A 21,884-nucleotide genomic window follows, 5' to 3' on the forward strand; every position below is an offset into this window, starting at 1 on the left:
TAGATTTGGATGTGTGGGGGGGTGACGTAAAGGTGAATTAAGACAGGACTCACATGGTGTCATAGCATCATAAAGAATGCATGCGTAATGCGTTAGCTTCTCCACGAGGAGCACGCGGTCAGGTGGGCTGCTTTAACTGCTTTAACCCTGACTGCAGGAGTAAAGTGTGCATTGTTGTTGTTGTTGTTGTTGTTGTTGTATCAGTCCTGGTCAGTCAGGGAGGGGGGGGGGGGGGGAGGGTGAGACGGACCACCCAGCTCCCCCTCAGCTGTGAGTTGATGGGGTATCTGACCCTCGCACATTTCGTCTCCAAGTCCACCTGCTCTGGTCTCTGGACTTCCAGAGCCCCCAGCAGGTGTGACCTCTATGATCTCAAGGCGCTGCCCCCTCACCCCACCCCACCCCCGACTCAGATGTTATTAATTAGTAACTGACACAAGGGCACAGATAACTGCTCGTAGGTCGACTCACCCTGCACAGTGCACACGCATCCCGATGCCAGCCTCTGCAGCAAAGAGCAGCGTTGAATGTGGCTGCATGTGGAGCCCCGCCCTTTGCTCTGTCCCATGGGTCCCTGCTGTCTCACCCATCTGCTGCCAGACTCTGTGTTGCAGCTGCCCTCTAGTGGCTGCTCGTGTGAGTGCAGCCAAGTAGGCCAATACACTCTGTGGCACTGAGATTTACTGGAGATTAACATTAAAATTAACTTGCTTAAAACAGCTGTGTCCCTTTTTTTTGGCCCCATAGCATCCAGATTACTGGTCTGTCTAGACGGTGGGATGGACTCCAACACCAAACATCAGTGGGTCAATACCAAAATGCCTTGTCTGTTTCTCAGGCTTTTCCTTCTTTGATCAGATATTTTCTGATTTTAAACCAGGAAACCTGTCTGACCGTAAGCTGTATTTATTGAAACAACGCACTTCTTTTTTTTTTTTCAGCCCTGATTTGAACCTTAAGGGCTTGTCTCTCCTTATAATGGACGGGTCCAGTATGTCTATGAGCCATCAGCAGTCCAACCAAAGTGTATTGTCCTTCTCCAATTGTTTAATTTGAATATATATATACACAGGCATGACCGGCTAAAAACTGTCCAGTATGCAAGTACGCTTTTTGGAGAAAGGGTGACAAAATGAACCTAATTTTGTGTAGACAGTATGTTTACCCACTCGCATCGTTTCCCCCCCTCAGATCTACGTTGTGAACACTTTGGGACGTTGGAAACCGTCGCTGTGCAACATGCACATTTTTGTGGTTCCTTTTTTTTGTCATTTATAGCAACAGTGTGATGACACAGATAATTCAACACATGAACCCTCCCACGGCCACATGTTGAGTCAGCAGCGTGTCAGTGCCGTGAGTCTCTCACCAGTAGGGGGACAGGAGTCGCACTCTTGAGCATCTCTTATAAAGCTTCAGATTCTGGAATAAGTCCTTTGTCTCTTTTTCTTGGCGCTGGTGTGTCCCCCTTTTTTTTTCCCCCCAGAGTTTCATTGTGAGCATCAACCGCAGCCTGTCCTTCACTGACCGTGGCAGCCTGTGTTTAGAGAAAACACCCCGTCGTTGTGTCTGCAGCCTGGTTTGTTTGTGACACGCTAACTACAGGCTCAACTCAGCGGCCTTCTTCTCTTTCCGGTGTATTTCCTGTCGTGCCACCGTTTATTCCTCCTCCTCCACACCTCTGCGTTCGAATGTGTCGGCGCAGAAATGTTGTTTTGTCTCGCGAGGCAGAAAAAGAAAAGAAAAGAGGGAGGCCCTCTGTGTGTTAATCTGTTGGCCCGCGGTCATGTTATGAGTATGATGGGGATTAAAACACATCACCAAACCAATCCGTCCGTTACACCGACAACCACGCTCCGCTGTAACCCGCACTGCCTCCCTCCTTCCTCACCCCTTTCCCACTGGATGTGTTTGTTATCAGAGAGCAGAGGGGGGGGAGGCGACGAAGCATCGCTCCTCGGAGATTAGCGGCACGTGTCGGCCTTTGATTTCCTGCCTTCCAGAGCTTGGAGCTGCCAGGTTATGATAAATAAAAAAAACAACTAATATGAAGTATGCCTCGTCTCCAGGGTGCCGTGTTTGTGTGTGTGTTGTCTCAGCATTCAGACAGTCGGATAAGGGAGGTGAGGTGCACTGATGTACATCGGGCCCACATGCAGGCGATGGATGCGTGGCCTGCTTCGGCCACACAGTAGACGGTGTGGGACAACTGGTGCTATTGTCACAACTCTTCATGTGTGACTGTGTTTCCTCCATGTAAACTGTAACTCAACGCCTTTTTGTTCATTTCTCTTTTGTCAACCCACGTCTTCACGCTCGTCCTCCTCTTTTTGTAAACGCCGGCAAGCAGGAGAACGAGACAGCTGAACAGAGAGAGAGACCTTTTGTTTCCAAATCAAGGCACCGCTCCCTCCTTGCCAAAACTAACTTATTGTAAAAAGCGCTTGACATGACTTTCCACTAGAGATACGCTGGTGATCCAACTGCTGCTGTACACACCGGCAGACATCGCGCTCGGGTGTGGTTTAATCTCACGTGTCGCCCTCCTGGATGGGAATCGAACCTCCTTCTGTGCACGCCGGTGATCCACTCTCCACGGGGCGGAGCGTCGAACCCAGAGGGACAAGAGTAACCCCCCACAGCCACAGACCTCTGACTTTATGAGGAACCCTAATTACATAGTCTGGTTTATTTATACTCAGCTGTGACTCAGTAGGACACATGTGGCGTGTGTGTGTGTGTGTGTGTGTGTGTGTGTGTGTGTATTAGTGAAAGCGTATATTTCAACCGGGGATGAAGTGGAGTGTCGTTCCAGCGAAATAAAGATCCTTTAAAGTGACTTTGTGTAACTTTTAAAAATAAAAATAACACAACGTTGCTCACAAACGAAAAGAGGAATTCAGAAGCATTGAAAGGCGACGTTGCTCAGTTCAACACACTCGGGTGTTCCGCTGCTGCAGGCGCTCGCTTTTATTGGCGAGTATTAGCTGAAGTTAGCAAAACTTAAAGAGACGTTGCTGAGACATTGCTGAGACATTGCTGAGTCAGCTTTCTGTCAAAGAAACATGCAATGCAAAAGTAAAACGAGTAATAAACTCACCGTACTTCAACGCTTGTGTTTAATATCATTATGGTTATTAGGAGTTGGTCTTTGATGGAAAGTCTGTGTTGAACCTGAGGGCATTGAGTTTTAATGACAGGGGGGCGTTTACCAGGCAAGGAGGTCTTTAAAGAAATACACTTGAGTTGCATTATGGGAAGTGTAGGAATCCAGGGTTTTGGAGTTGACCGATACTGACACACACACACACACTTTTGTTTTCCTACATGGTTGGCCAACGTGTTGTATAAAGTAGTTATTTTAAAGTGGGGGTATCTTGTACTCTCATCCATTGATTTTTATTGCTAAAAGTGCAACACTACAGTACTGAAGCAGTAGTAGGGAAAAACACTTCCATCGCTTGTATTTTTACTTTGTAAATGTTTCCTGTAACTGCATATGTATCATTGGCAGAGCGTGTATATAAAAAGAGAAGGAAATAAAGCAAGAAAGCAGTTAAAAACAATGCAACTCATGAGATTAGATCCTAAAATCATCTCTTAAGTGAGTAAATATTTGCATCGTGTCGCCCGTTTCTTTTTATTTATCTTCTCATCGATCTTTTCAAACTATCCCAGCCTGCAGTGTGTGTTCTCGTATATCCAGAGGGTACAGTCTCTGGGCCGACAGTCGAGTCCATACTTGTCCCGCTGTGCGGCAGGTGAAACCTGTCTAACCTCGTCGCTTAACGGATGCGCGGCGTGTTGACAGCGATGAGCGCTGGAGGGGAGAGTCGGTCGTCTGAGACAACATGGTCACCTGTCTGCCGCTCTTCCACGGACGCTGGATACCTGGCTGTTTGGTGAGAACTCTTGCCGGGCGAGGCGAGGTCACGTCTCTGACCGATTTAGTGGTGTGGTGTTTAGGTGTCACTGTGCCGTATGGGTGGATCCTGTGAAAATAGGAGAGAGAGAGAGAGAGAGAGAGAGAGAGAGAGAGAGAGAGAGAGGGAGAGAGAGTGTGAGAGAGTTTTAAGAAGAGGTCATCTTGACATCCAGTAGCAGCCGTTTTATTTCGAGAGAGCTCCTTATTCTCGTCTTTTTTTTCCATTTTCTCCTCTCATTATCATCTCTCCTCCTCTATTTTCCCCTCTTACGCAAAAAAGAAAGAAAGGGAGTGAGACAGTGAACACAGCAGCAAGGCAAATGTTTTCTTTTCTCTTTGTGCTGTAAATTGGCCTCTTTCTTTCTTTCTCTCTCTTTTCTTTTTGTGGGTCTCCCCTCTGGGTGGAGGGGAGGCGGCAGAGGCAGGGCCAGCTTTTGTGGAGTTTAGCGCCTGGATCACAGCTTTGTCACTTGTGTTTGTGTCGCTCTCTCTCACACACACACACACACACACACACACACACACACACACACACACACACACACACACATGCAGCTTCGTCTACAACGATCTAGTGGATTTAGCCGACAGGAGATACCTCCACCTGGACCCCCTTTCAGCCTCCAACCTCTGGCCCCAGCGATGCCCAGTGTTCTCGGATCAAACCGCAGAGTTCCAGTTTACTGTACATTGCAGTTGTTTGCTTGCCGATGACTGTCGGACCGGCTCGTGCGGAGGGAGGGATTGTTTGCACACCGGTTTGAGGAACAAGGAAAAAAACAAGGAACAAGGAAGAAAGAGAAAGCAAAAGAGAAAAGGAGTGACAAGAGGGAGGGATGAAATAACCGATGCTCGCTGAGATAAAGAAAGTTTTGGTTGGAGATGACAGTTAGATGAAGGGATTTGTTTGGCACTAGAGAGAGAGAGGGAGGGAAGAGAGAGAGAGAGAGGGGGGGGGGGGGGGCAGGGAGAGGGAGGAGAGACGGAGGATCCAGCCCTCTGGGACAGTGGTGTATGTTTTGGGGGTGGACAGAGTGGCTTTGTATGCAGAACATCACCGGACACCGACGGGAGGGACGCTGTCAGTTGTTCTCTGTGTGTGTCTGTAGCGAAAACCAGACCTACCTCTGATGCCTGCGCCGCACACACACTCCTCCATCTGCTGCCCGGGAGCCTGCCTTCTGCTTTCTCCAGACTCAACCTCTCCGAGAGTGTTTTGAATGTGTGTGTGTTTGTGTGTGTGTGTGTGAGTGAGAGAGATTTGGAGAGCTCATTCCCGGAGGCTGTGATGTTGAACTATTGGGATTAAACTTTCTGACGGCGATGGAGTGGAGCCAGGAGACGGGAAGTTCACACTCTTGATTGACTGAAGAGTCCCAGAGGAGGATTTTTTCGAAAAGCTCCACTAAAACCACCCGTATCTTCCGTATTCTGGACTTGGTCCACAAGCTTGCGGTAGTCCGTGTGTGTGGAGCAGCCCATGTGGGCGTTGAGGGATGCGGATCTGAGAGAACTCCACGCCCCGATGCCCGCTGCCATGCTCCCGTGCCCTTCGCAGGTCGGGCCTGACTGGAGCTTCCAGAACCCGGTGGGGGTGGACTGCAGCTCCCCCGAGCCTCGCTGCATCTGGCTGGCGGTGCTCCGCAGTGCCACGGGTTCAGTTCCGCCACCCACGCCGCCCACCGTGCCCACTAGGCGCAGCCAGAGCTGCCACCATCCCAGGGTAAGGACGGGTCCTCCTCTAGTGGCCCGGATGTGGAGTCATTGATTCAAAAGCATCAGTCTGTCGCTGCAGTTCAATGAATCGCTGGATTTCAAATGAAACGTTTGAGTAGGAAGCTTTAAAAAGGGTCTGATATGGATGGTTTTTATGCGTTGCCAGAGCACGTATTGATTGGTTATTTGTCGCTTTTAAAACATCAGAAAATAAGGCTCCCATTTGACATCTTCTAATTATTTATTTTACTAGTTATGAATCGGTTTTAGAAAAAGCTGCAGATTCTCACATCGGAGAAGCTGCTGGATGGTTCTTCAACCAATTGATCCTTGATTAAGTGTCTGTCAATCAACTAATCAATTAATGGTCTAACCATCCTAAATGAGACGACAATGTAAGCCGCCCCTCCTGCGTTCTGCGTACTAAGATTATCGTGCAAAACTCTCCAGAAATACAACACTCGGTGATATCGGCCAGAAGCCGCCGTGTGGGATGTTGTCAGTCACGCATGTAAACAGAGCATCTGTGTAACTGTTCCCATTGTTGGAAGTCTGTTAACCAATCAGCTGCTGACAGGTTATTTAACCTTTCAGTGTGCAGAAAGTTGCGTTGCCTTCAGGCTGTTTCTGTTTGCCGCTCGCTGTGTCTTCGACTTCACGGGATGTGGCGGCACTTTTGTGTTGACGGATTGAGATGCACAGTTAGATTATTACTGTGTGTACTTTAAGGACATCGTCCCTTCAAACATGTCCATCAACTGTTGTTTATTCTGGCGGTAGTGGGTACATGTGACATTCTTTTTGTTCTGGTTCTCCTGATTATTTGGTGTGATGGGATTCAACTAGTGGTGATCAATAGTTTAAAGATCATTACAAGGCAAGCAGCTACCAGTACAAAATGAATTTGGCTAAATATATATATATCTTTCTTTAAGTACAATTATGAAATTATTTTCTTATAAGACCATTTCCTTATGTAGCTTGCTAACCCACAAACAATGTTCTATACTATGGATGATGCATTGTTGATCTGCATTATAACGATCTATTCTTCTCTGCGCCACTTCTTTCTGTGTTTCCACAGCTGACGTGTGATTCTGCTCGTGTGGCATATCGACCCTCTCGCTCCTTGGAGGGGTTTCTAATTAGCGGCTAAAGGCGGATGAGGGGAGGGGGGGGGGGGGCTGCTAAGTGCCACTTTTTGCGAGGGGTTGTGGAAGCTGTGCAATTGCGCGTCCCCCCCCCCCCCCCCCCCCCACAATCCCCGAAGAATTCAGGTCATCTCTTCCCCACGTGATCTCATTTCAGTGAGGGCATTTATGTGGAATATCACAGTTTCTCCTGGTTGTTAGCATCCCCCCCCCGATGACACAGTGCCACAATCAGGAATGTGAGTGTGTGTGTGTGTGTGTGGGGGGGGGGAGGCTGTATTAACACAGCTGGGACAAACACACGATGTACGCAGTTCTGTTTAAAGAGAGAGATGTTTGTTATAGAGAGAGGTGCTCACGTCATGCAGTTTCTTTTATCTCTCTGTCCGGTCATAAGGCTGCGATATTCATTTGTAGTATTTTCGTGAAGATTTTCTTGGTAGTCGATCGGCTTCCATCTTTGTCCCGCGAGTAGTTTTTTGTTGTCAGCTTTGCATTTACTACCCTCACAGTTGATGAGAATAATATAGAAACACCTACATGAGAGAAAAACAATGAACTTGCATCTAAATCATAATTGAATAAGCTGTTTTTGTGGCTCTTTCCCGTCCTTCAGTAAAGCAGGAAGTATTTTAAACTCTCATCTCACACGAACTCTGCCCACTGAGCTTCCGAGTCATCCTGTAAAATGTATTCTGAAACTGCTGCTTCGTCTCCTCCTGAGCTCAGGATTTAAATCAAAACCCCCGGGCATCAGTGGCAGTGAGGCAGATGTCACTCAGACAAAAGAGAAGGACAATATGTTTAGCTGTTCAAGTAGAACACCCTGTTTAACCGACATTGCATCATCACCTGTTGGCCCAGTTGAGCCGAGAATGGGGTTGAACTGGTTTCTGAGCACACATATTTTATTCATATTGAAACGGGGGTGCGTGCAAACACACACACACACACATACATACAAAGCCTCACAAGCGTGGCTCCTAAAACGTCTTGTTATGTAAATTACTGGGCGATGTGGAGCATTTGAACTTGTGCTGCATGTCTTTATTTCGAGTCCTCGGGTCTAACTGCAGGTTTGGGTGCTTTTGGTTGGAGTGTTGAGAGCACAGCGGGACATTCGTACACTCATCGCGCGTCTCCTTCTCGCTGCATAGGATGCACATAGACCTGCAGAGGGGGTGCAGCGCGCCCTCCTATGTGGCCGGTGAGTTCATGAATCACCATCCGGAGTCCCTCTCCCGTTCCCTCTTGGCAGCCCGGCTCAGGGGGTCGTGGGTGCAGACAGCTACACAGCTATCAGGATTAAAGGCCCGTCAGCATTTGTAGCGTCCGTAAAGCTCCACTTTTCAAACAGGTTGCAGCTCTCAGCTGTTTAAAAGGGCATTGTTGTTCTGGCCCTGCTGGGGTTTTAGCAGGAGCCCGGCTCCCCGATGGCCGCTGCATTCCTGCGTACTGCTTTGGAGTGAGTGAGGAGAGGAGAGTGTGTGTGTGTGTGTGTGTGTGTCCACGCACGCTGTTACTGATGATTTGGACTGCAGCATGACAATATCGTCATGTCCTAGAAAAGCCTCTTCCAACCAGAAAATCACATTTTACTGGATGTTCTGAAAGATTATCACCCACGCTGTTTATTTTTGTACATTTTTTTTAATGTTTTAACAAAGCTGATGGAACTCTAGATTTTGCCACGAGATGTTATAGATTTACATTTCTAACTAAACAGACGTGTTATAATCCTATCAGCAGGACATCCTCTGCTCTCCACTTATAGTTCAGTCTTTTCAGTCATGCATCTTAATGATCTGCTCTCTAATTGAAATTAGGAGGGGATGTAACCACAGGGAAGAGCTTGCTTGTGTGCACACACACACACACACACACACACGCCACTTTACCCGCTAAACACACACTCAAAGCAGGAAGCCGTCGCGTGGCATTACAAGCTGCTCTGCATATTCAAATCCAATTGTTTCTCAGGGCAGTGTTTTAATGACATCATTCAGGTGGTAATGGGATCCCTCGCGGCTCTGTATTATCTAAAGAGCATTCAGAGTTTACTTTGTTATTGTAATTAGCTTCAAGAGGCGAGGACGTGTCAGGCAAAAATGGTGCAAAAGGATACGTTTCTCGTAGGAGAGGAGGAAATGCCAAATGTTCATAACGAGAGCGAGGTTTCCCTTTTCTGTGCCCTGAGCCTGCATAGGAAGTCAAGTTTAGACTTAAAAACCACAGAACATTTTTTCCAAGTGCCTTGTTGGTTAAACAGAGTGTCTGGAGGGGCCGGAGCACGTCAGCAAGTTTGGGCTCTCTATTTTTTTTGCTTTTGCTTTTGGGTGAAACCGTTAGAAGAGAAACAGGTCGTGTGAAGGTGATTTTTTTTTTTTTTCTTTCTGGCTTTAGGGGAAAACAGTGAACTGACGACTCGGCAGAGACGCCAGTCCCACACGGTCCAGAGCTGCCGAGTGGGAAACTGTGCTGGCTCAGAGACCCAGTCGGACCCCGTGTGTTTTGGGTAATCACAGGGTTTGGTATTCACAGCGCCGGGAGGGGCCATGCGGTCGAAACCGGCGTGCCGGAGCCTGTCCCTCGCTGGGGCCCGATACTCCTCCTCTCCGTCCTCCTCATCCTCTCGGTGCTCCCTCCCCTCCTGTGCCGGTTACAGTGTGTGCTTCGACTTGTCAAAGCCAAACCGCTCCCTCTGAGGAATTCTCTTCCTCCTTTTCACCCTCTTGCTCTTTCATTTCCTCTTTTTTCTTTTTCACTCTTTGTCTTTTCTTTTTCTTTATCATTTATATTCAACACCCCAAACATTCCTCCTTCCTCAAGCACTTCTTTTATGCTGTTTTCATGCCACATAATAGGCTTGGATTCTCGCCTCTTTGATAAAAATAGCAGGGGTTACTTTACATTGTTTAGACTGCCAGACTGAGGATCAGGCTTTGTGTGTCAACTTATATACATCTGCAAAGTTAAAACGTATTTCAAAGAGAAATCTAAATGTCCAAACGTATTTTTTGGTCTCTTTTTCCCTGGATGGAATGTTTAAAGTAGAGGAGAAAAACGAACAGTAAGCACACGTGCTGAGAGAGGAAGAGGAGGTGGAAGGGAGGTGAGCTGAGTGGAGGAACATGGAAGGAAGGATGAAGAGGAGTGAACGAGTGGAAGTGGCCTCCATGATGGAGAGTCGAAGATCTGTGAGCGGTTTTATTTATAGGAGCATCTGGTTATCCCCGCAACTCTACCAAACTTCCTGCCTCTAGCCGGCCACTTCCTGTTGTTGTGTGGCCGCATTACCAGGCCTGGCAGGTCAAGTTTGTGTGTCTGTGTTTCTTATATATCAGTGTGTGGAAGGGCAACAGGAAGTGGGGAAACGTGGGGTGCTCATTGTGTGTGTGTGTGTGTGTGTGTGTGTGTGGGGGGGGGGGGGGTGCTTGTCGTCTAGACAGGTTAATGAACTAGAATTAAAACGCACACATTCACTAGAACATTCACTCACTTTAAACTGAATTTGGAGAAATAGAAAAACGTTGAGGAGTTTGGTGTTTTGGTCAGCTGACTTTACTCAACGATGGTATGAGTGAAAAGATTTTTGGTGCGTGAATCAGCCAAACATGATCACAGCTTTGTTTAATCGTAACCCCTCGAGCGTTCTGTTTTAATGTGGCGGACTAAACCTGGCAGGAAAAACATGCACACCAAACCGCACCTAGAGCGCCGTAAACGTCCACGTCCTCGTGGACATTGAATTAATTCAGATTTAACTTTAAGATCTGCTCCTTTAGGTCACAGAGACAGAAGAAAAGTTTGATAGTGACTCGACCTCCTCCTCACTCCCGCCTGTTTGGTCAGGTGATGGTGTTTGACTGACAGGTGTGGGTCGTCGGGGCAGCGGGAGGATGAGAGTTCTCACGTGTGTCTGTCAGCTGAGCGAGCCGGGCTTATTTACTCGGCTTCAGGAATGAGATATTTAGAGAGCGGAGTTCAGATTCTCCCAGGACCTTCTCTCTCTGTCATAAAAACCAATGTCAGAACTGGGTTTGCCTCCTTGGTCCTGTCTAGATGTGGCCCTCCTTGATAGTGGGACCCACATGTGCTTATGGACCATATCGTTCTGAGACTGACCCGACCCTGAGCTTCATTCAGGACTCTTAACCCTAACCCGTTTTTACAACCCTCCATCTAAACGTATCAAAAACATATCCTGAATCTCTCTCTCTCTGTCTGTGTCCACAGGGCAAAGGGCGGAGGGATGGTCTCTCCTCAGCCGGTGACAACCCTCGGCCGCCGATGGCGACCCGGCCGGGAGGGGAGGGGGTCGGCGTGGGCTGGAAGGGTCCCCGGACGCTGGTCCTCCAGAAGAACTCCCTGGGTTTTGGTTTCACGCTACGCCACTTCATCGTGTACCCTCCAGAGTCGGCCCTGCACACCAACCTCAAGGTGAGACCTGCAGGTCCTTGAAAGATTTGAGTTCCAAGGTGTTGAATTATGTTAACTATATACAGTCTTAAGGACGGGCCTCGTGTTTTTTCTTCCTTTTTATTTAGTGTCAAGTGTCGTGAACTTCTTTTTTTTTCAACTTCCATGTTTATTTTTACAGCACACATGGTCTCCATTTCTTCCTCGCTGGCATTTAAAAGGGTTTCCAAAAGCCTTACGTTTAACTTGCTGAACCCGGGACAGAGCCAATTTGAGCTCAGAGATAAAGCCAATCATACCGGAGCCGAGGGTCAGTGAGTTTGAGCTGATTAACAATTAACTCGCAGACAAAAGGAGAAAGCCAGCAGATCGGAGACAACGTACTGAGCAAACCAATCCTGTTGCAGGTTGTTAAAACAACAAGATTTGGACACTAAAAAAAGACATGACTCTTTATTGGTGAAAACAACATTTTAGGCGCCTCCATACCCAAACAGACTGAAAAGTCTTCATTCTTGTTCAGTATCGCTTCACAGGCCTTAGTTGTTTTTTAGTCTCTGGTGAATTCCGGATTGTTCTGGTGTTTTGGAACCGTCCTCTACGTGAGTGAGCGGTTATTTAGCTCTTTTTGAGGTGTGGGGGGGGGCAAACGGCTCCAGATGTGAAATTGAGGGATATGGAGGCTGGGGTGGGGTGAGCCAGCTGAAACAAGGCCTCTATTATTATTGTACCACCCCACCATCCAGCAGCTGCAGATAGGGACACAGATTGAATGAGGCCTGTTGTCTTAGCCTGGTACCACTCTCTGGCAGTCAGGCCGTACCAGGCCGGCCCCGGACAATAGGCCCACTGCTGGCCTTTGGCCTCGGTTCTGTCCTCGTCTCCTCTGCCCCGAGGGTCACATGGTGTTTTGGGACAATCGGACTCACAGAGCCACCCGTTCTTATCTGAAGAGCCGTCGTGGAAGTCTCCCAAATTACCCTCATAGTGACCAATTAGAGGCCCACCGGGTGCGTGACCCGATTGGGCATTTATTTCATGGTGTCTGTCGGTCCTGAAAGTCTTCAAGAGACTTCAATTATATTATCTAGAACAAAGATCCTTCTACTGTGTGGTCCCAGCACAAGTCATTCTTTGAAAATAGCTTGAATGTGCGTCTTCTTCTGGCATAATCCTCCCATCTAACGTCTTCTAATAATTAAGAATATAATAAATAATAATAATCTATGCACCTTCATGTTGCATGAACTTCTGCCAGGGGGGGATTTTAAACTTGACCGCCTCTGCTTCATCTACTCTGGCTTTGAAGAATTAATAAATGCACATGTATATAGAAAAATACAGCATATGTTTACAACTACCCTTGTCTACTGAACTGGGAATGCACGGGGCTAGAGCAGGTGCTTGCGCGTGTATTTGAATAACGCAATCTAACTGCACTCTGCATCTGCAAAACACTGCTGATAAACAAACCTTTTCCAGAAAGAAAGATACTTGTCTGATTGTGAGAGGTGGGATTTCTACATCTGAAATCTAAATGAACTTAGGACAGAAATGTCACTTTGACGAAAGCCCTCGTCCACCAAATGACATTTCATATTTGGTTTTTGAAATTTGAAATTGAGATTCTTGGTGAACTGCTCAGCAAACATCAGTCCAGACAATGAACTATTTTCAATCTTTGTTCTTCAACAAGCAAAATTGCCGTTATACAAAACTTTAAATATCTCTCAATTGACCAGATGAAGCTGTAAATTATTTTGGCAGAGTTTAATGATAGGACGGGTAGTTCTACAAATAGTCCCTTCCAGCTGCTTCACACCGTACAGGTCTGGACCCGTAGGGACAGTATTTGACCCAGATGCCCAGACTCTCTCACTGTCTCCTCCTCTGTCCCGGATGTGTGCAGACTAAGGGCTGCTCAGTTGTCGAGTGTCCCCAGCTCGGAGCTCCATTCTGGGGTCGGCAGCTCTTCTTTCTCTGCCTCTAAACCCCCCGCCATTGTCTGCAGAGCCAGGAATGAGCCCACTCAGCGCAGCATAAAGCCAGGCAGCAATCAGCCCACCGTGCCCCTAACCCCAAACTGTCCACTCAGCTTAGTATACGTGTGTGTGTGTGTGTGTGTGTGTCTGTGTGTGTCTGTGTGTGTGTGTGTGTGTGTGGACATGATCAGACAAACTGCAGCTATCCAATCTCACCTCCCGCTCTGTGTGTTTACTACGCATGACGTCACGAGTACCTGCAGACGGTCGAACCTGAAAGTCAGTCTCTGTGTCTGCGCCTCAACATTTAAAGCTCATAAAACACTTCGGTCTCGGGATGTTTGGCACGAGATGCTAGGGAAGTCACCGGCAATCGAGGAAGATGGTTAACACTGATTATTGATCGACTTTTTTCTTCTTCTAATTATTATTATGAAAGGGGTCGACCAGGGGAAGTTACGGTGAAGTAAAGGTGGAGCATAAGCATGCCTGCTTGTATCGATGCTGTAAAGTAGAAGCCCTCACCACTGCTCCGTGTGTTAGGACCTGTGTCCTACAGTAAGGTGTAAACCCTGAATCAACGTGTTCATACTCCTGCCTGTGAAAGCAGCGATAGACATTTTCTTTTTTGCCTCAATGTGAAATACCGAACAGCCCAAGATGTTCTCCAAATAAATGAAATTAAAACAAACTTATTATCAATCTCATATATTTATCTAGGGCTCATTTTGTGGGCCTCTGGGTGTCTTTCATGACTGTTCTGTCATTAGAAATAACAACATTACGTTGTTGGCAAAGGTTTTTCTGTGAAACATTAACATTGTTGGGCTCTCGAGATGAAGTTGACTTGAACGTGAGAAGTAATTCTGTCTGTTTCTGTTCTTTGCAGGATGAGGAGAATGGTAACGGAAAGGGTGAGTGCTTCTCTTTTTCGTTCTCTTCTCATCAGACTACACATAATAATCTAGTACAGTGGGATAACAATGATGTAATGAACTGGGATCTCCTGCGTTCCCTCCTGTCTCTCCTGCTCTGCAGCCTATCTGCGCCCCCTACAGGACGCTATGCAACACTGCATCTAAAGTACCAGGAGTCAAGTCCAGCTGATTTTAGATAATGACATAAGAACAATAACAAGCAAAGACTGTTACGTATTAGTATATAATCCCTGGCCAGGAAGATTACAAACACAATTACTCAAAAGCCTCTCATATACCAGGAGCAACCTAAAGCTTTTATTTCTTTAAAGTTAACATGAATTTTTCTTCTTTTCATTTTTTTTTTTAACAATCTCTGATCCTTTCACTCCTCCTTCTTTACCTTCTGTCATGCAGGGTATCAGAAAGGTCGACTGGAGCCGATGGACACCATATTTGTGAAGAGTGTGCGGGAAAAAGGGCCGGCCCATCAGGCGGGCTTGTGCACAGGTAAAGGGAACATATGGCGCAGGAACATGAACATCCGGATTTGCATTGTAAATCTGTCGAAGGGCGGGGGGGGGGGGAGCAAGCTCCGGTCATGTGATACTGCAGACATGAGCAGATTCAGAGAAGAAGAAAAACAGACATTTTCTCGTTGGCAATAGATTATATCAAGAATTATTAGACGAGATTATAGAGACGAGTTGTTTTTAACGTCATTGGGTGATTTAATAACAATCGTAGAATCGTAGAAAAGTAGAATGCCTGTAATAATACTGATGATAATAATAATAATAATCACAATAACGTTATTAAACAGAGATACAATTAAGATCAGATCAAAACTTTACAAAAGTGGAGTAAAAGAAACGCAGGAAAAACAAGCGGTTCCTAACTCCTGAACGGCATCCGGTGTGATTCACATAAAGCCTGTTTTTTAAAGCCGGTTTTTAGAGGGGATTTAAAAGATGAAATTGATTTGGCTCCAATTTCCTCAGGCAGTTCGTTTCAGCGTACAGCCTTGCCTGAGTATTTAATGTTGCGTTCTGGCTCATGAAGAGTTAAAGGGTCAGCAATGGAGCCAGGTCCTAGGCTTTTCTGTGCTTTAAAAATAATCAGTAAAGTATTTGAATCGGTGCCGTGTCTTACTGGTAGCCAGTGCAGATATGGTCTCTACGAGTACACCAGTTAAAATTCAACCTATATCATGTCAGAAAAGAATACGGCTTTTTCAGTTTTGCTTTCATTTAACTAACTCTGTGACATCCGACACACACATAATACAAGATACCAGTATGACAACTCCAATGTTCACGTTCGTTTGAATGTGACAGAGCTATTGAAGTGTTCCTGTTGTGTCTTGCTGCTCTCCCAGCAGCTCGGACAGAACAGTGTGCATGCTCCAACACACGCTGTCACATCCAGAAAGTCACAGGCCGGCACGAACACATGCAAACACATACAGTCTGAGCACTTTGAATGTGTTTCAGCCTGGATGAAGTCTCCATGAATGCATACAAATTGTGAACGCGTAGTTCTCTAACGACTTTTTACGGGTCGTCAGTTCACGAAACGCTAAGCTGTGCTGACGTCCCTTTTTACGCCTTATTCATACTGACTGCTGACTACTTTAAACATATGGGGATGTCATGGACGTGCTAATTTTTTAGAAGGTCACCAAAAGACGCTTTCTTTAAGACAATGGGGCTTTCCTTTTATTATAATGATAAGTTTAATTTTGAATTGTCTTTTCAGACCAAACATGAATACATCTTGTTAGTCTTGGTGCGAAAGATTTGAAAGTGAAAAAACAGTCAAAGAATATTCTGTATTTTCTTTTAATTTTTTGTTTTGTCGCTGGTGTGAACAGGCCTTTAGTATGCCTCACTTAACATAGATAACAGACTTAATGTTTTGCCCGCATGTTGTTGTTGAAATCGGACACACTTTGGCCATTAGAACGTAAATAAAAAGGATTTTGTAGTAAATTAAATTGCAACTTATTTCCACAACTGAATTTTCAAGTTTTGACAGCTGCCTTGGTCCCTGCTTCGTGTGTCTCTCTCGCCCGGAGGTCTGCACCTGCTTAAGAGGTCACAGGTCAACATCCAGACCTCCTGCATAACCTGTAAAATGTGCCGGATACGATATGATTTCACGTCCGTGTCTTGCAGGGGATCGGCTGGTGAAAGTGAACGGAGAGAGTGTTCTAGGAAAGACGTACTCGCAGGTGATAGCCCTCATCCAGAACAGGTAAGACCTCCTGCCTATCAGCACTTCGAGCCGTCGCTGTGTTGATTCAGAGAACCATCTGTTTGCTTTGTCTTTACCATCGACGTGACACTCGCACACACGTAGTCGCTAGTATTCGCCTTTTCAAAAAAAGAGTAGCCTGAAGCAGCGTAGTCTCCTCACTCGTGGTCTCAAAGACGGATACCGTGGCTCTCCAGAGGGGAATTCAGAGGCTTGGAAAAGTGACACTGGACTCTGGAAGGTTTAATCCTGGTGACCTTTTTCTATTCAAATGCTTGGATTAGATTCTGACATTTTACGATCAGTTATTTTAGACCCCAAAATCCACAGGGAGGGTGAGAGGTCAGCTGCAGCACAGCTCAGACTGCTGGTACCAACTCCCAATCTGATACCGGCGCTCGCCTTTTCCCAAACTAAAAGATCTGTTTCCCTCACAGCATGGAGCTCGTTAAGAACATCGTTATGTAAGGTAGCATGAGGGGATCGCTGTGGTACTGAATGTAAATCATGACATCATCGTGTTTGATGTGGATCGGTTGCGTCTGGCCGATACCCGATCCGCTTGATGAAGTCAATGAAGCCCGATACAGCGTCGACGGATCGGCTCTGTGCGTCCCCAGCTGGTGTCCACTTCAGCTGTTGATGTTTTAGTTTAGTTAAACATTTCTATAAATTAGAAGAGGATTAATAAAAAAATGATATTGGATGTGAGCCTGTTTTTCACCTCTGCGTCTTATTTGTCTTCATTCTTCCCGTCCTCCCCTCTTCTTCCTCCCCTGTACACGTCTTACAGTGAAAGTGTGTTGGAGCTCTCCATTATGCCAAAGGATGAAGACGTGCTTCAGTTGGTAAGTGTGAGTATGGGATTTTTCACGCACCTTCTCTGAACAAACTAACCCACACGCATCATGCATTTGCACACTTAGATACTTGAAAAGCGAGCTCATTGTCGAGTGAGTTTGTCGGAATGGCTGCAGAGTGACTTGGAGGCTCTCTGCTCTGCGTTCTAGATTACATCACGGGTTCATTAAAAGCCACTGGTATCGCGACTGTCGAAGCTTAGATTTGAAAAATACAAAAAAAAACAGCTCCCTGCTCGTTCACACACCCATGTACTGTACAGCACATTTTTGTCGCTCCGCAGGTCGCTCGCATGATCAGACATGCATCAACCCTCACCCCTCCCATTAACCCGGCGCAACATGTCAACACACAACACCAGATATCACCAGACTTGAGTGATCCTTGTCACACATGCAGAAACATCAGTGTCCCTGCTCGAAAAGAGGCCAAACCTTGGTTCTCCCTTTACGTTTAAACTGCCATATCTTAACATTATAAACCCACTCCTCTGTCCTTCCACTCCTCCCCTCGCTGCTTCGCCTGTATCTGCTGCATTCCTAGCATGACATCAGCAGTGCTGCGCCTCCTTCCACACTCCCACAGGGTGGAGTAAGTCAGAGTATGAGAGGGAGGAGAGAGGGAGTTTGGAACGATCCGACAGAGGAGAAAACAAGGAACAACAGATTAAAAAAAAAAAAAACGTACGACAAAAAGTGATAGAAGACAAGGGAAACGGTTGAACGTGTCTGGGAGAAGAGCGGCAGGTTGTAGCAGCAGGCGTGTTTGTGGTCTTCTTCCTCCTCCTCTGTTTGTGGCGACTACGAGCTAAACGCGCAACCTGAGGAAAGATTGAGGATTCTGTTTGCTGGTGCAGGTATACATTAACAACTTGTCTGTGATTTTAGCTTTACTTAATCGTGAGGGTGGAAAGGGGATCATAGCTCGTCTGTTTTTGTCCCTCTGGTGTTATGAAGTTGTAAATAATGCTTTCAATGAGACGGTGTGACTAATTCATAAAGTAGTCGGTTGATTATACACTTGTTTATTTGCAATGGACAGTCCTAAAGTGCCGCACTGCGATTACATATCCTGTGTGTGTGTGTGTGTGTGTGTGTATACATAACATTGTCGGGGACATTTGCTACCGGCTGCTGTTACAGTGAGTGTTGTGACTTTTGCTCGAGGCAGTTCATGCATTTTGCTAACTAGCATGTGTTTGTGCTCAGAGCAGAGACAAACTGTGAAGGGGTTGAGCTGAGAGGTCTTTCCACCTAAAGGCTTGTTGTGTAATGTACGGAGGCATGAGGTTGTCTTAGCGTGTCAAAGAGTTTTGGTCAGTGTTGTTGTCGAACTTGTTTACCATAAGAGCAAATTAGTTAGAGTCGTCGTCGCCGCCACGCACACTCACCTTTTCTTCAAGCGTTCATTCTGTCTTATCTCACTTCTCCTCCATCTTCCTCCCCTCTTCCAGGCATACTCCCAGGATGCCTACCTGACAGGCAACGAACCCTACACAGGGGGAGCCGAGTACCTCCCACCACCGCCTCCCCTCTGTTACCCACACACCAAGGCCACGACCCCTGCTGGAGCCCCTCCGTCTGGCTCCATGTGCCAGAACCAGCTGGATAACTGGAGTCGTTGGCCAGGCTCTTCCAGCCCCTCTTCGCCCCTGGACAACCGCTCCGCTGTGGGCAGCCCCGCCAGCTGGCAGGAAGGACGGGCAGGAGAGCCAGGAGGTGTGGGTCACAGCAGCCCGGCCCACCGCACAGAGGAGATCCAGTACGGTATGACCAGCCAGCAGCCTCAGGGCCAGACCAGGGGGCGCTCCTACTCTTCCTCTTCCTCATCAGGAGGCCCTTTGTCCAGCCCGCTGCAAGTCCACTACTCGAACCACCACGCTGTCGGCTCCTCTCAGGCTCAGCCGCGCAAGTCCAGCTCAGCCTGGACCAGTCCTCCCCTGCCCCAGCTCAGCCATGTTCGCACCGAGCGCTGCCAGCAGGCCCTCTCCGCCTGGTACCACAACCAGGTACCCGAGCGCCCAGGACGCAGCATGCAGACCCGCCACCGCAGCTACTCTCAGGACCGGCTCAGTGACTCAAGGAGGCAGCAGCAGCGGTCGGGTGGCTTCCCGCACAGCGCCTCCCAGGACACTCTGATGTTACTACAGCAGTCAGGACCAGGACCCCAGGGAGAGCCCTACTGGTCCTATGGAGACTGGGAGGGGGGCCCAGGTAGGGGCCCACCTGCCACCAACTACACCCGAACACGCTCTGAAAACCTGCTAGCCCAGTACGATCGCCACGGCCGCTCGTTAGAGATGCTGGACCGAGCAGCAGCTGGACTGGTCTCACCTCATTTTGAGAGGCCCTCATGGCCCCAGCAGGCTCCCCAGCAGGCTCCCCAGCCGCCCCCCAGGACTGACGCCCATCCGAGGCAGGGCCACTTCGTTGCAGCACAAGCTCCTCCGATGTCCCGACACACACAGTCACATTCTAAACACCACCCCCAGAATCACACCCAGGCCCACTCCCAGCCTCAGTCCCACCAGGCGGCCCCCCAGAGCAGGCGGCTCCCCCCGGGGCAGAGCATGGACGACCAGCCGGTGGGCTACCGCAGCTACAGCCCCTCTTTTTACCGCAAGACGGGCCGGATCCTGCAGCAAGCGCACTCGTTCAGGGACCCTTCGTACTCCGGCCCTCACATGAACTGGAACCCAACGCCTAAAACCAGCCCCCCAGAGGGCACAACGGCACCCCTCACTGCCTCTGCCGCGTCCCCCCTTGCCTCTGCCACCCCCGAATCCCAGGACAAAGCGTACAGGCCAACAAACCACGAGAGGGAACGAGGGTCAGTGGAGGGGCAGGCGGAGGCGGTGGCGGCACAAACCCAGGAAGTGGTGCTGAGGCAGAAACCTCCCACCGGGCGGAGGAACGCCCACGGCATGCGTCACCCTCACTACGCGCTGCCCATGGACGGGCTAGAACCCTCTTTGTTTTCTCCTGATCCCCAGGACGCGGCTCCTGCCCCCGGTTCCAAGGGAGATGGAGCCCCGCGCAAACCAAACGGCAACCTCGCCCCGCTCCCCATAGAGGACGACTCCCTGGCCTCGATCCCCTTCATAGGTAAGCAAGGAATGTACGAGCTTCATCTCGTGTGGCTTCTCTTACACCTTAATCCGCTCTCAAAAACTCCAACTGACCTTGAGATTTCATCGCTTCCATTCTAAATTGTAATCCACACTGGAGTGTTTATTGAATATTAGTGAAAGCTTTACTGAGATGAAATGCAGAAGCTTTAATTCAGACAGAATTATGAGTTTAGGGGAATGTGTGTGTTTCCTTAATTTCCTTCTTGTCTGTCTATTGAGGCTCCAGGCTCTCCTCAGATGCAGTTTTCATTCTCTCAGAGAGATTGTGTGTGTGTGTGTGTGTGTGTGTGTGTGTGTGTGTGTGTGTGTGTGTGTGTGTGTGTGTGTGTGTGTGTGTGTGTGTGTGTGTGTGTGTGTGTGTGTGTGTGTGTGTGTGTGTGTGTGTGTGTGTGTGTGCGTGTTTGTCTGTGAATGTTTGCATTGGGTAATACAGGTACATCCCGCGGTCTTACAGACAGTATTAGTGGTTTGATTGAATCATATTTGATGGGAATTCCCTAATCCTGCTGCCTGCCCCTGGTCTCTAAGGTCACCTCACCATGCTGAGGAAATGAGGTGGAGTCTTGACATCCTTGAGTGTGTGTGTGTGTGTGTGTGTGTGTGTGTGTGTGTGTGTGTGTGTGTGTGTGTGTGTGTGTGTGTGTGTGTGTGTGTGTGTGTGTGTGTGTGTGTGTGTGTGTGTGTGTGTGTGTGTGTGTGTGTGTGTGTGTGTGTGTGTGTGTGTCAGCAGGTACTGCTCGTGATCTTCTATAATGCCTGTCATCTTTTAGTCAGTTACTGTTTTTTATAGTAAATGTTAGCATGCTAACACGCTTAACAAAGATAGAACACGGTGAACATTATAAACATTAGCATATTAGCATTGTCATTGTGAGCATAATGCCATGCTAGCATTAGCATTTAGCTTAAAGCGCCACCGTACAGCATCACAGGGCAGCAAGCACGGCTGTAGACTCTTAGTCTTGTGTCATCTTTTGACTATTGACAATTTTGATTTAAAAAAAACGTGCTGCCTCTAATCGTTTTCATGTGCGTCTTCATTACAGTTCGGCTCCCTTTCAACATTGTGTAATTTTGCCTGTAAATTACATCTAAGGAAAGAACACTTTTAATCCTCTCCTAAAAGACTTAATCTGCTTTTTTATGGACCACGCAGAAATTTGGATTAATTAAAAGCAGTGAAACTAAATGTTATGTTTAGAGTACCCTGAATGATTTAGCCATGAACCCATACTGACAATCTGTAATAGCTTGAGTGCATGCAGGGTACAGTATGTAGTTCTTTGCCTATATGAGGTTGTTTGCATGAATATGCACCGTACAGTTATAGCCTACATGTCGGTGTCAGTGATTGAGGTCATGTCCCAGCTTGTTCCCCGCTCTGAAAAGACTCAAAGAGAAGGGGCTTCGCAAGGCTTTATGTTGCCTTGTCTCACTTGACTTGTACAGCAGCCTTTAAGTCAAACCATACGCAAATAACGTTCGTCGGTCAGGTGAGCTGTGTCACAGGCTGAGGGAAAACAACCG

General features: G+C 47.6%; 1 protein-coding gene across 10 annotated transcripts in view; it reads left to right on the forward strand.

Moving 5' to 3' along the window:
* Positions 1 to 21,884, forward strand: part of arhgap23a (Rho GTPase activating protein 23a) — a 61,616-nt gene that overhangs the window by 24,164 nt on the left and 15,568 nt on the right. For 7 of the 10 annotated variants that reach the window (XM_079177543.1, XM_079177549.1, XM_079177545.1 and 4 more), the window contains exons 1-7: positions 3,846 to 3,902; positions 11,029 to 11,232; positions 14,083 to 14,107; positions 14,528 to 14,620; positions 16,288 to 16,366; positions 17,160 to 17,220; positions 18,681 to 20,331. In XM_079177543.1, the coding sequence (XP_079033669.1) occupies positions 3,852 to 3,902; positions 11,029 to 11,232; positions 14,083 to 14,107; positions 14,528 to 14,620; positions 16,288 to 16,366; positions 17,160 to 17,220; positions 18,681 to 20,331 (2,164 nt within the window). In that variant the 5' untranslated portion in view covers positions 3,846 to 3,851. Of the gene's footprint in view, positions 1 to 3,845; positions 3,903 to 11,028; positions 11,233 to 14,082; positions 14,108 to 14,527; positions 14,621 to 16,287; positions 16,367 to 17,159; positions 17,221 to 17,888; positions 18,084 to 18,680; positions 20,332 to 21,884 lie in introns of those variants that run through there. The other 3 variants (XM_079177546.1, XM_079177548.1, XM_079177552.1) reach the window with 3 other exon arrangements.

The sequence above is a fragment of the Pholis gunnellus genome (genome assembly GCF_910591455.1).
Source record: "Pholis gunnellus genome assembly, chromosome: 17".
Lineage (NCBI taxonomy): Eukaryota > Metazoa > Chordata > Actinopteri > Perciformes > Pholidae > Pholis > Pholis gunnellus.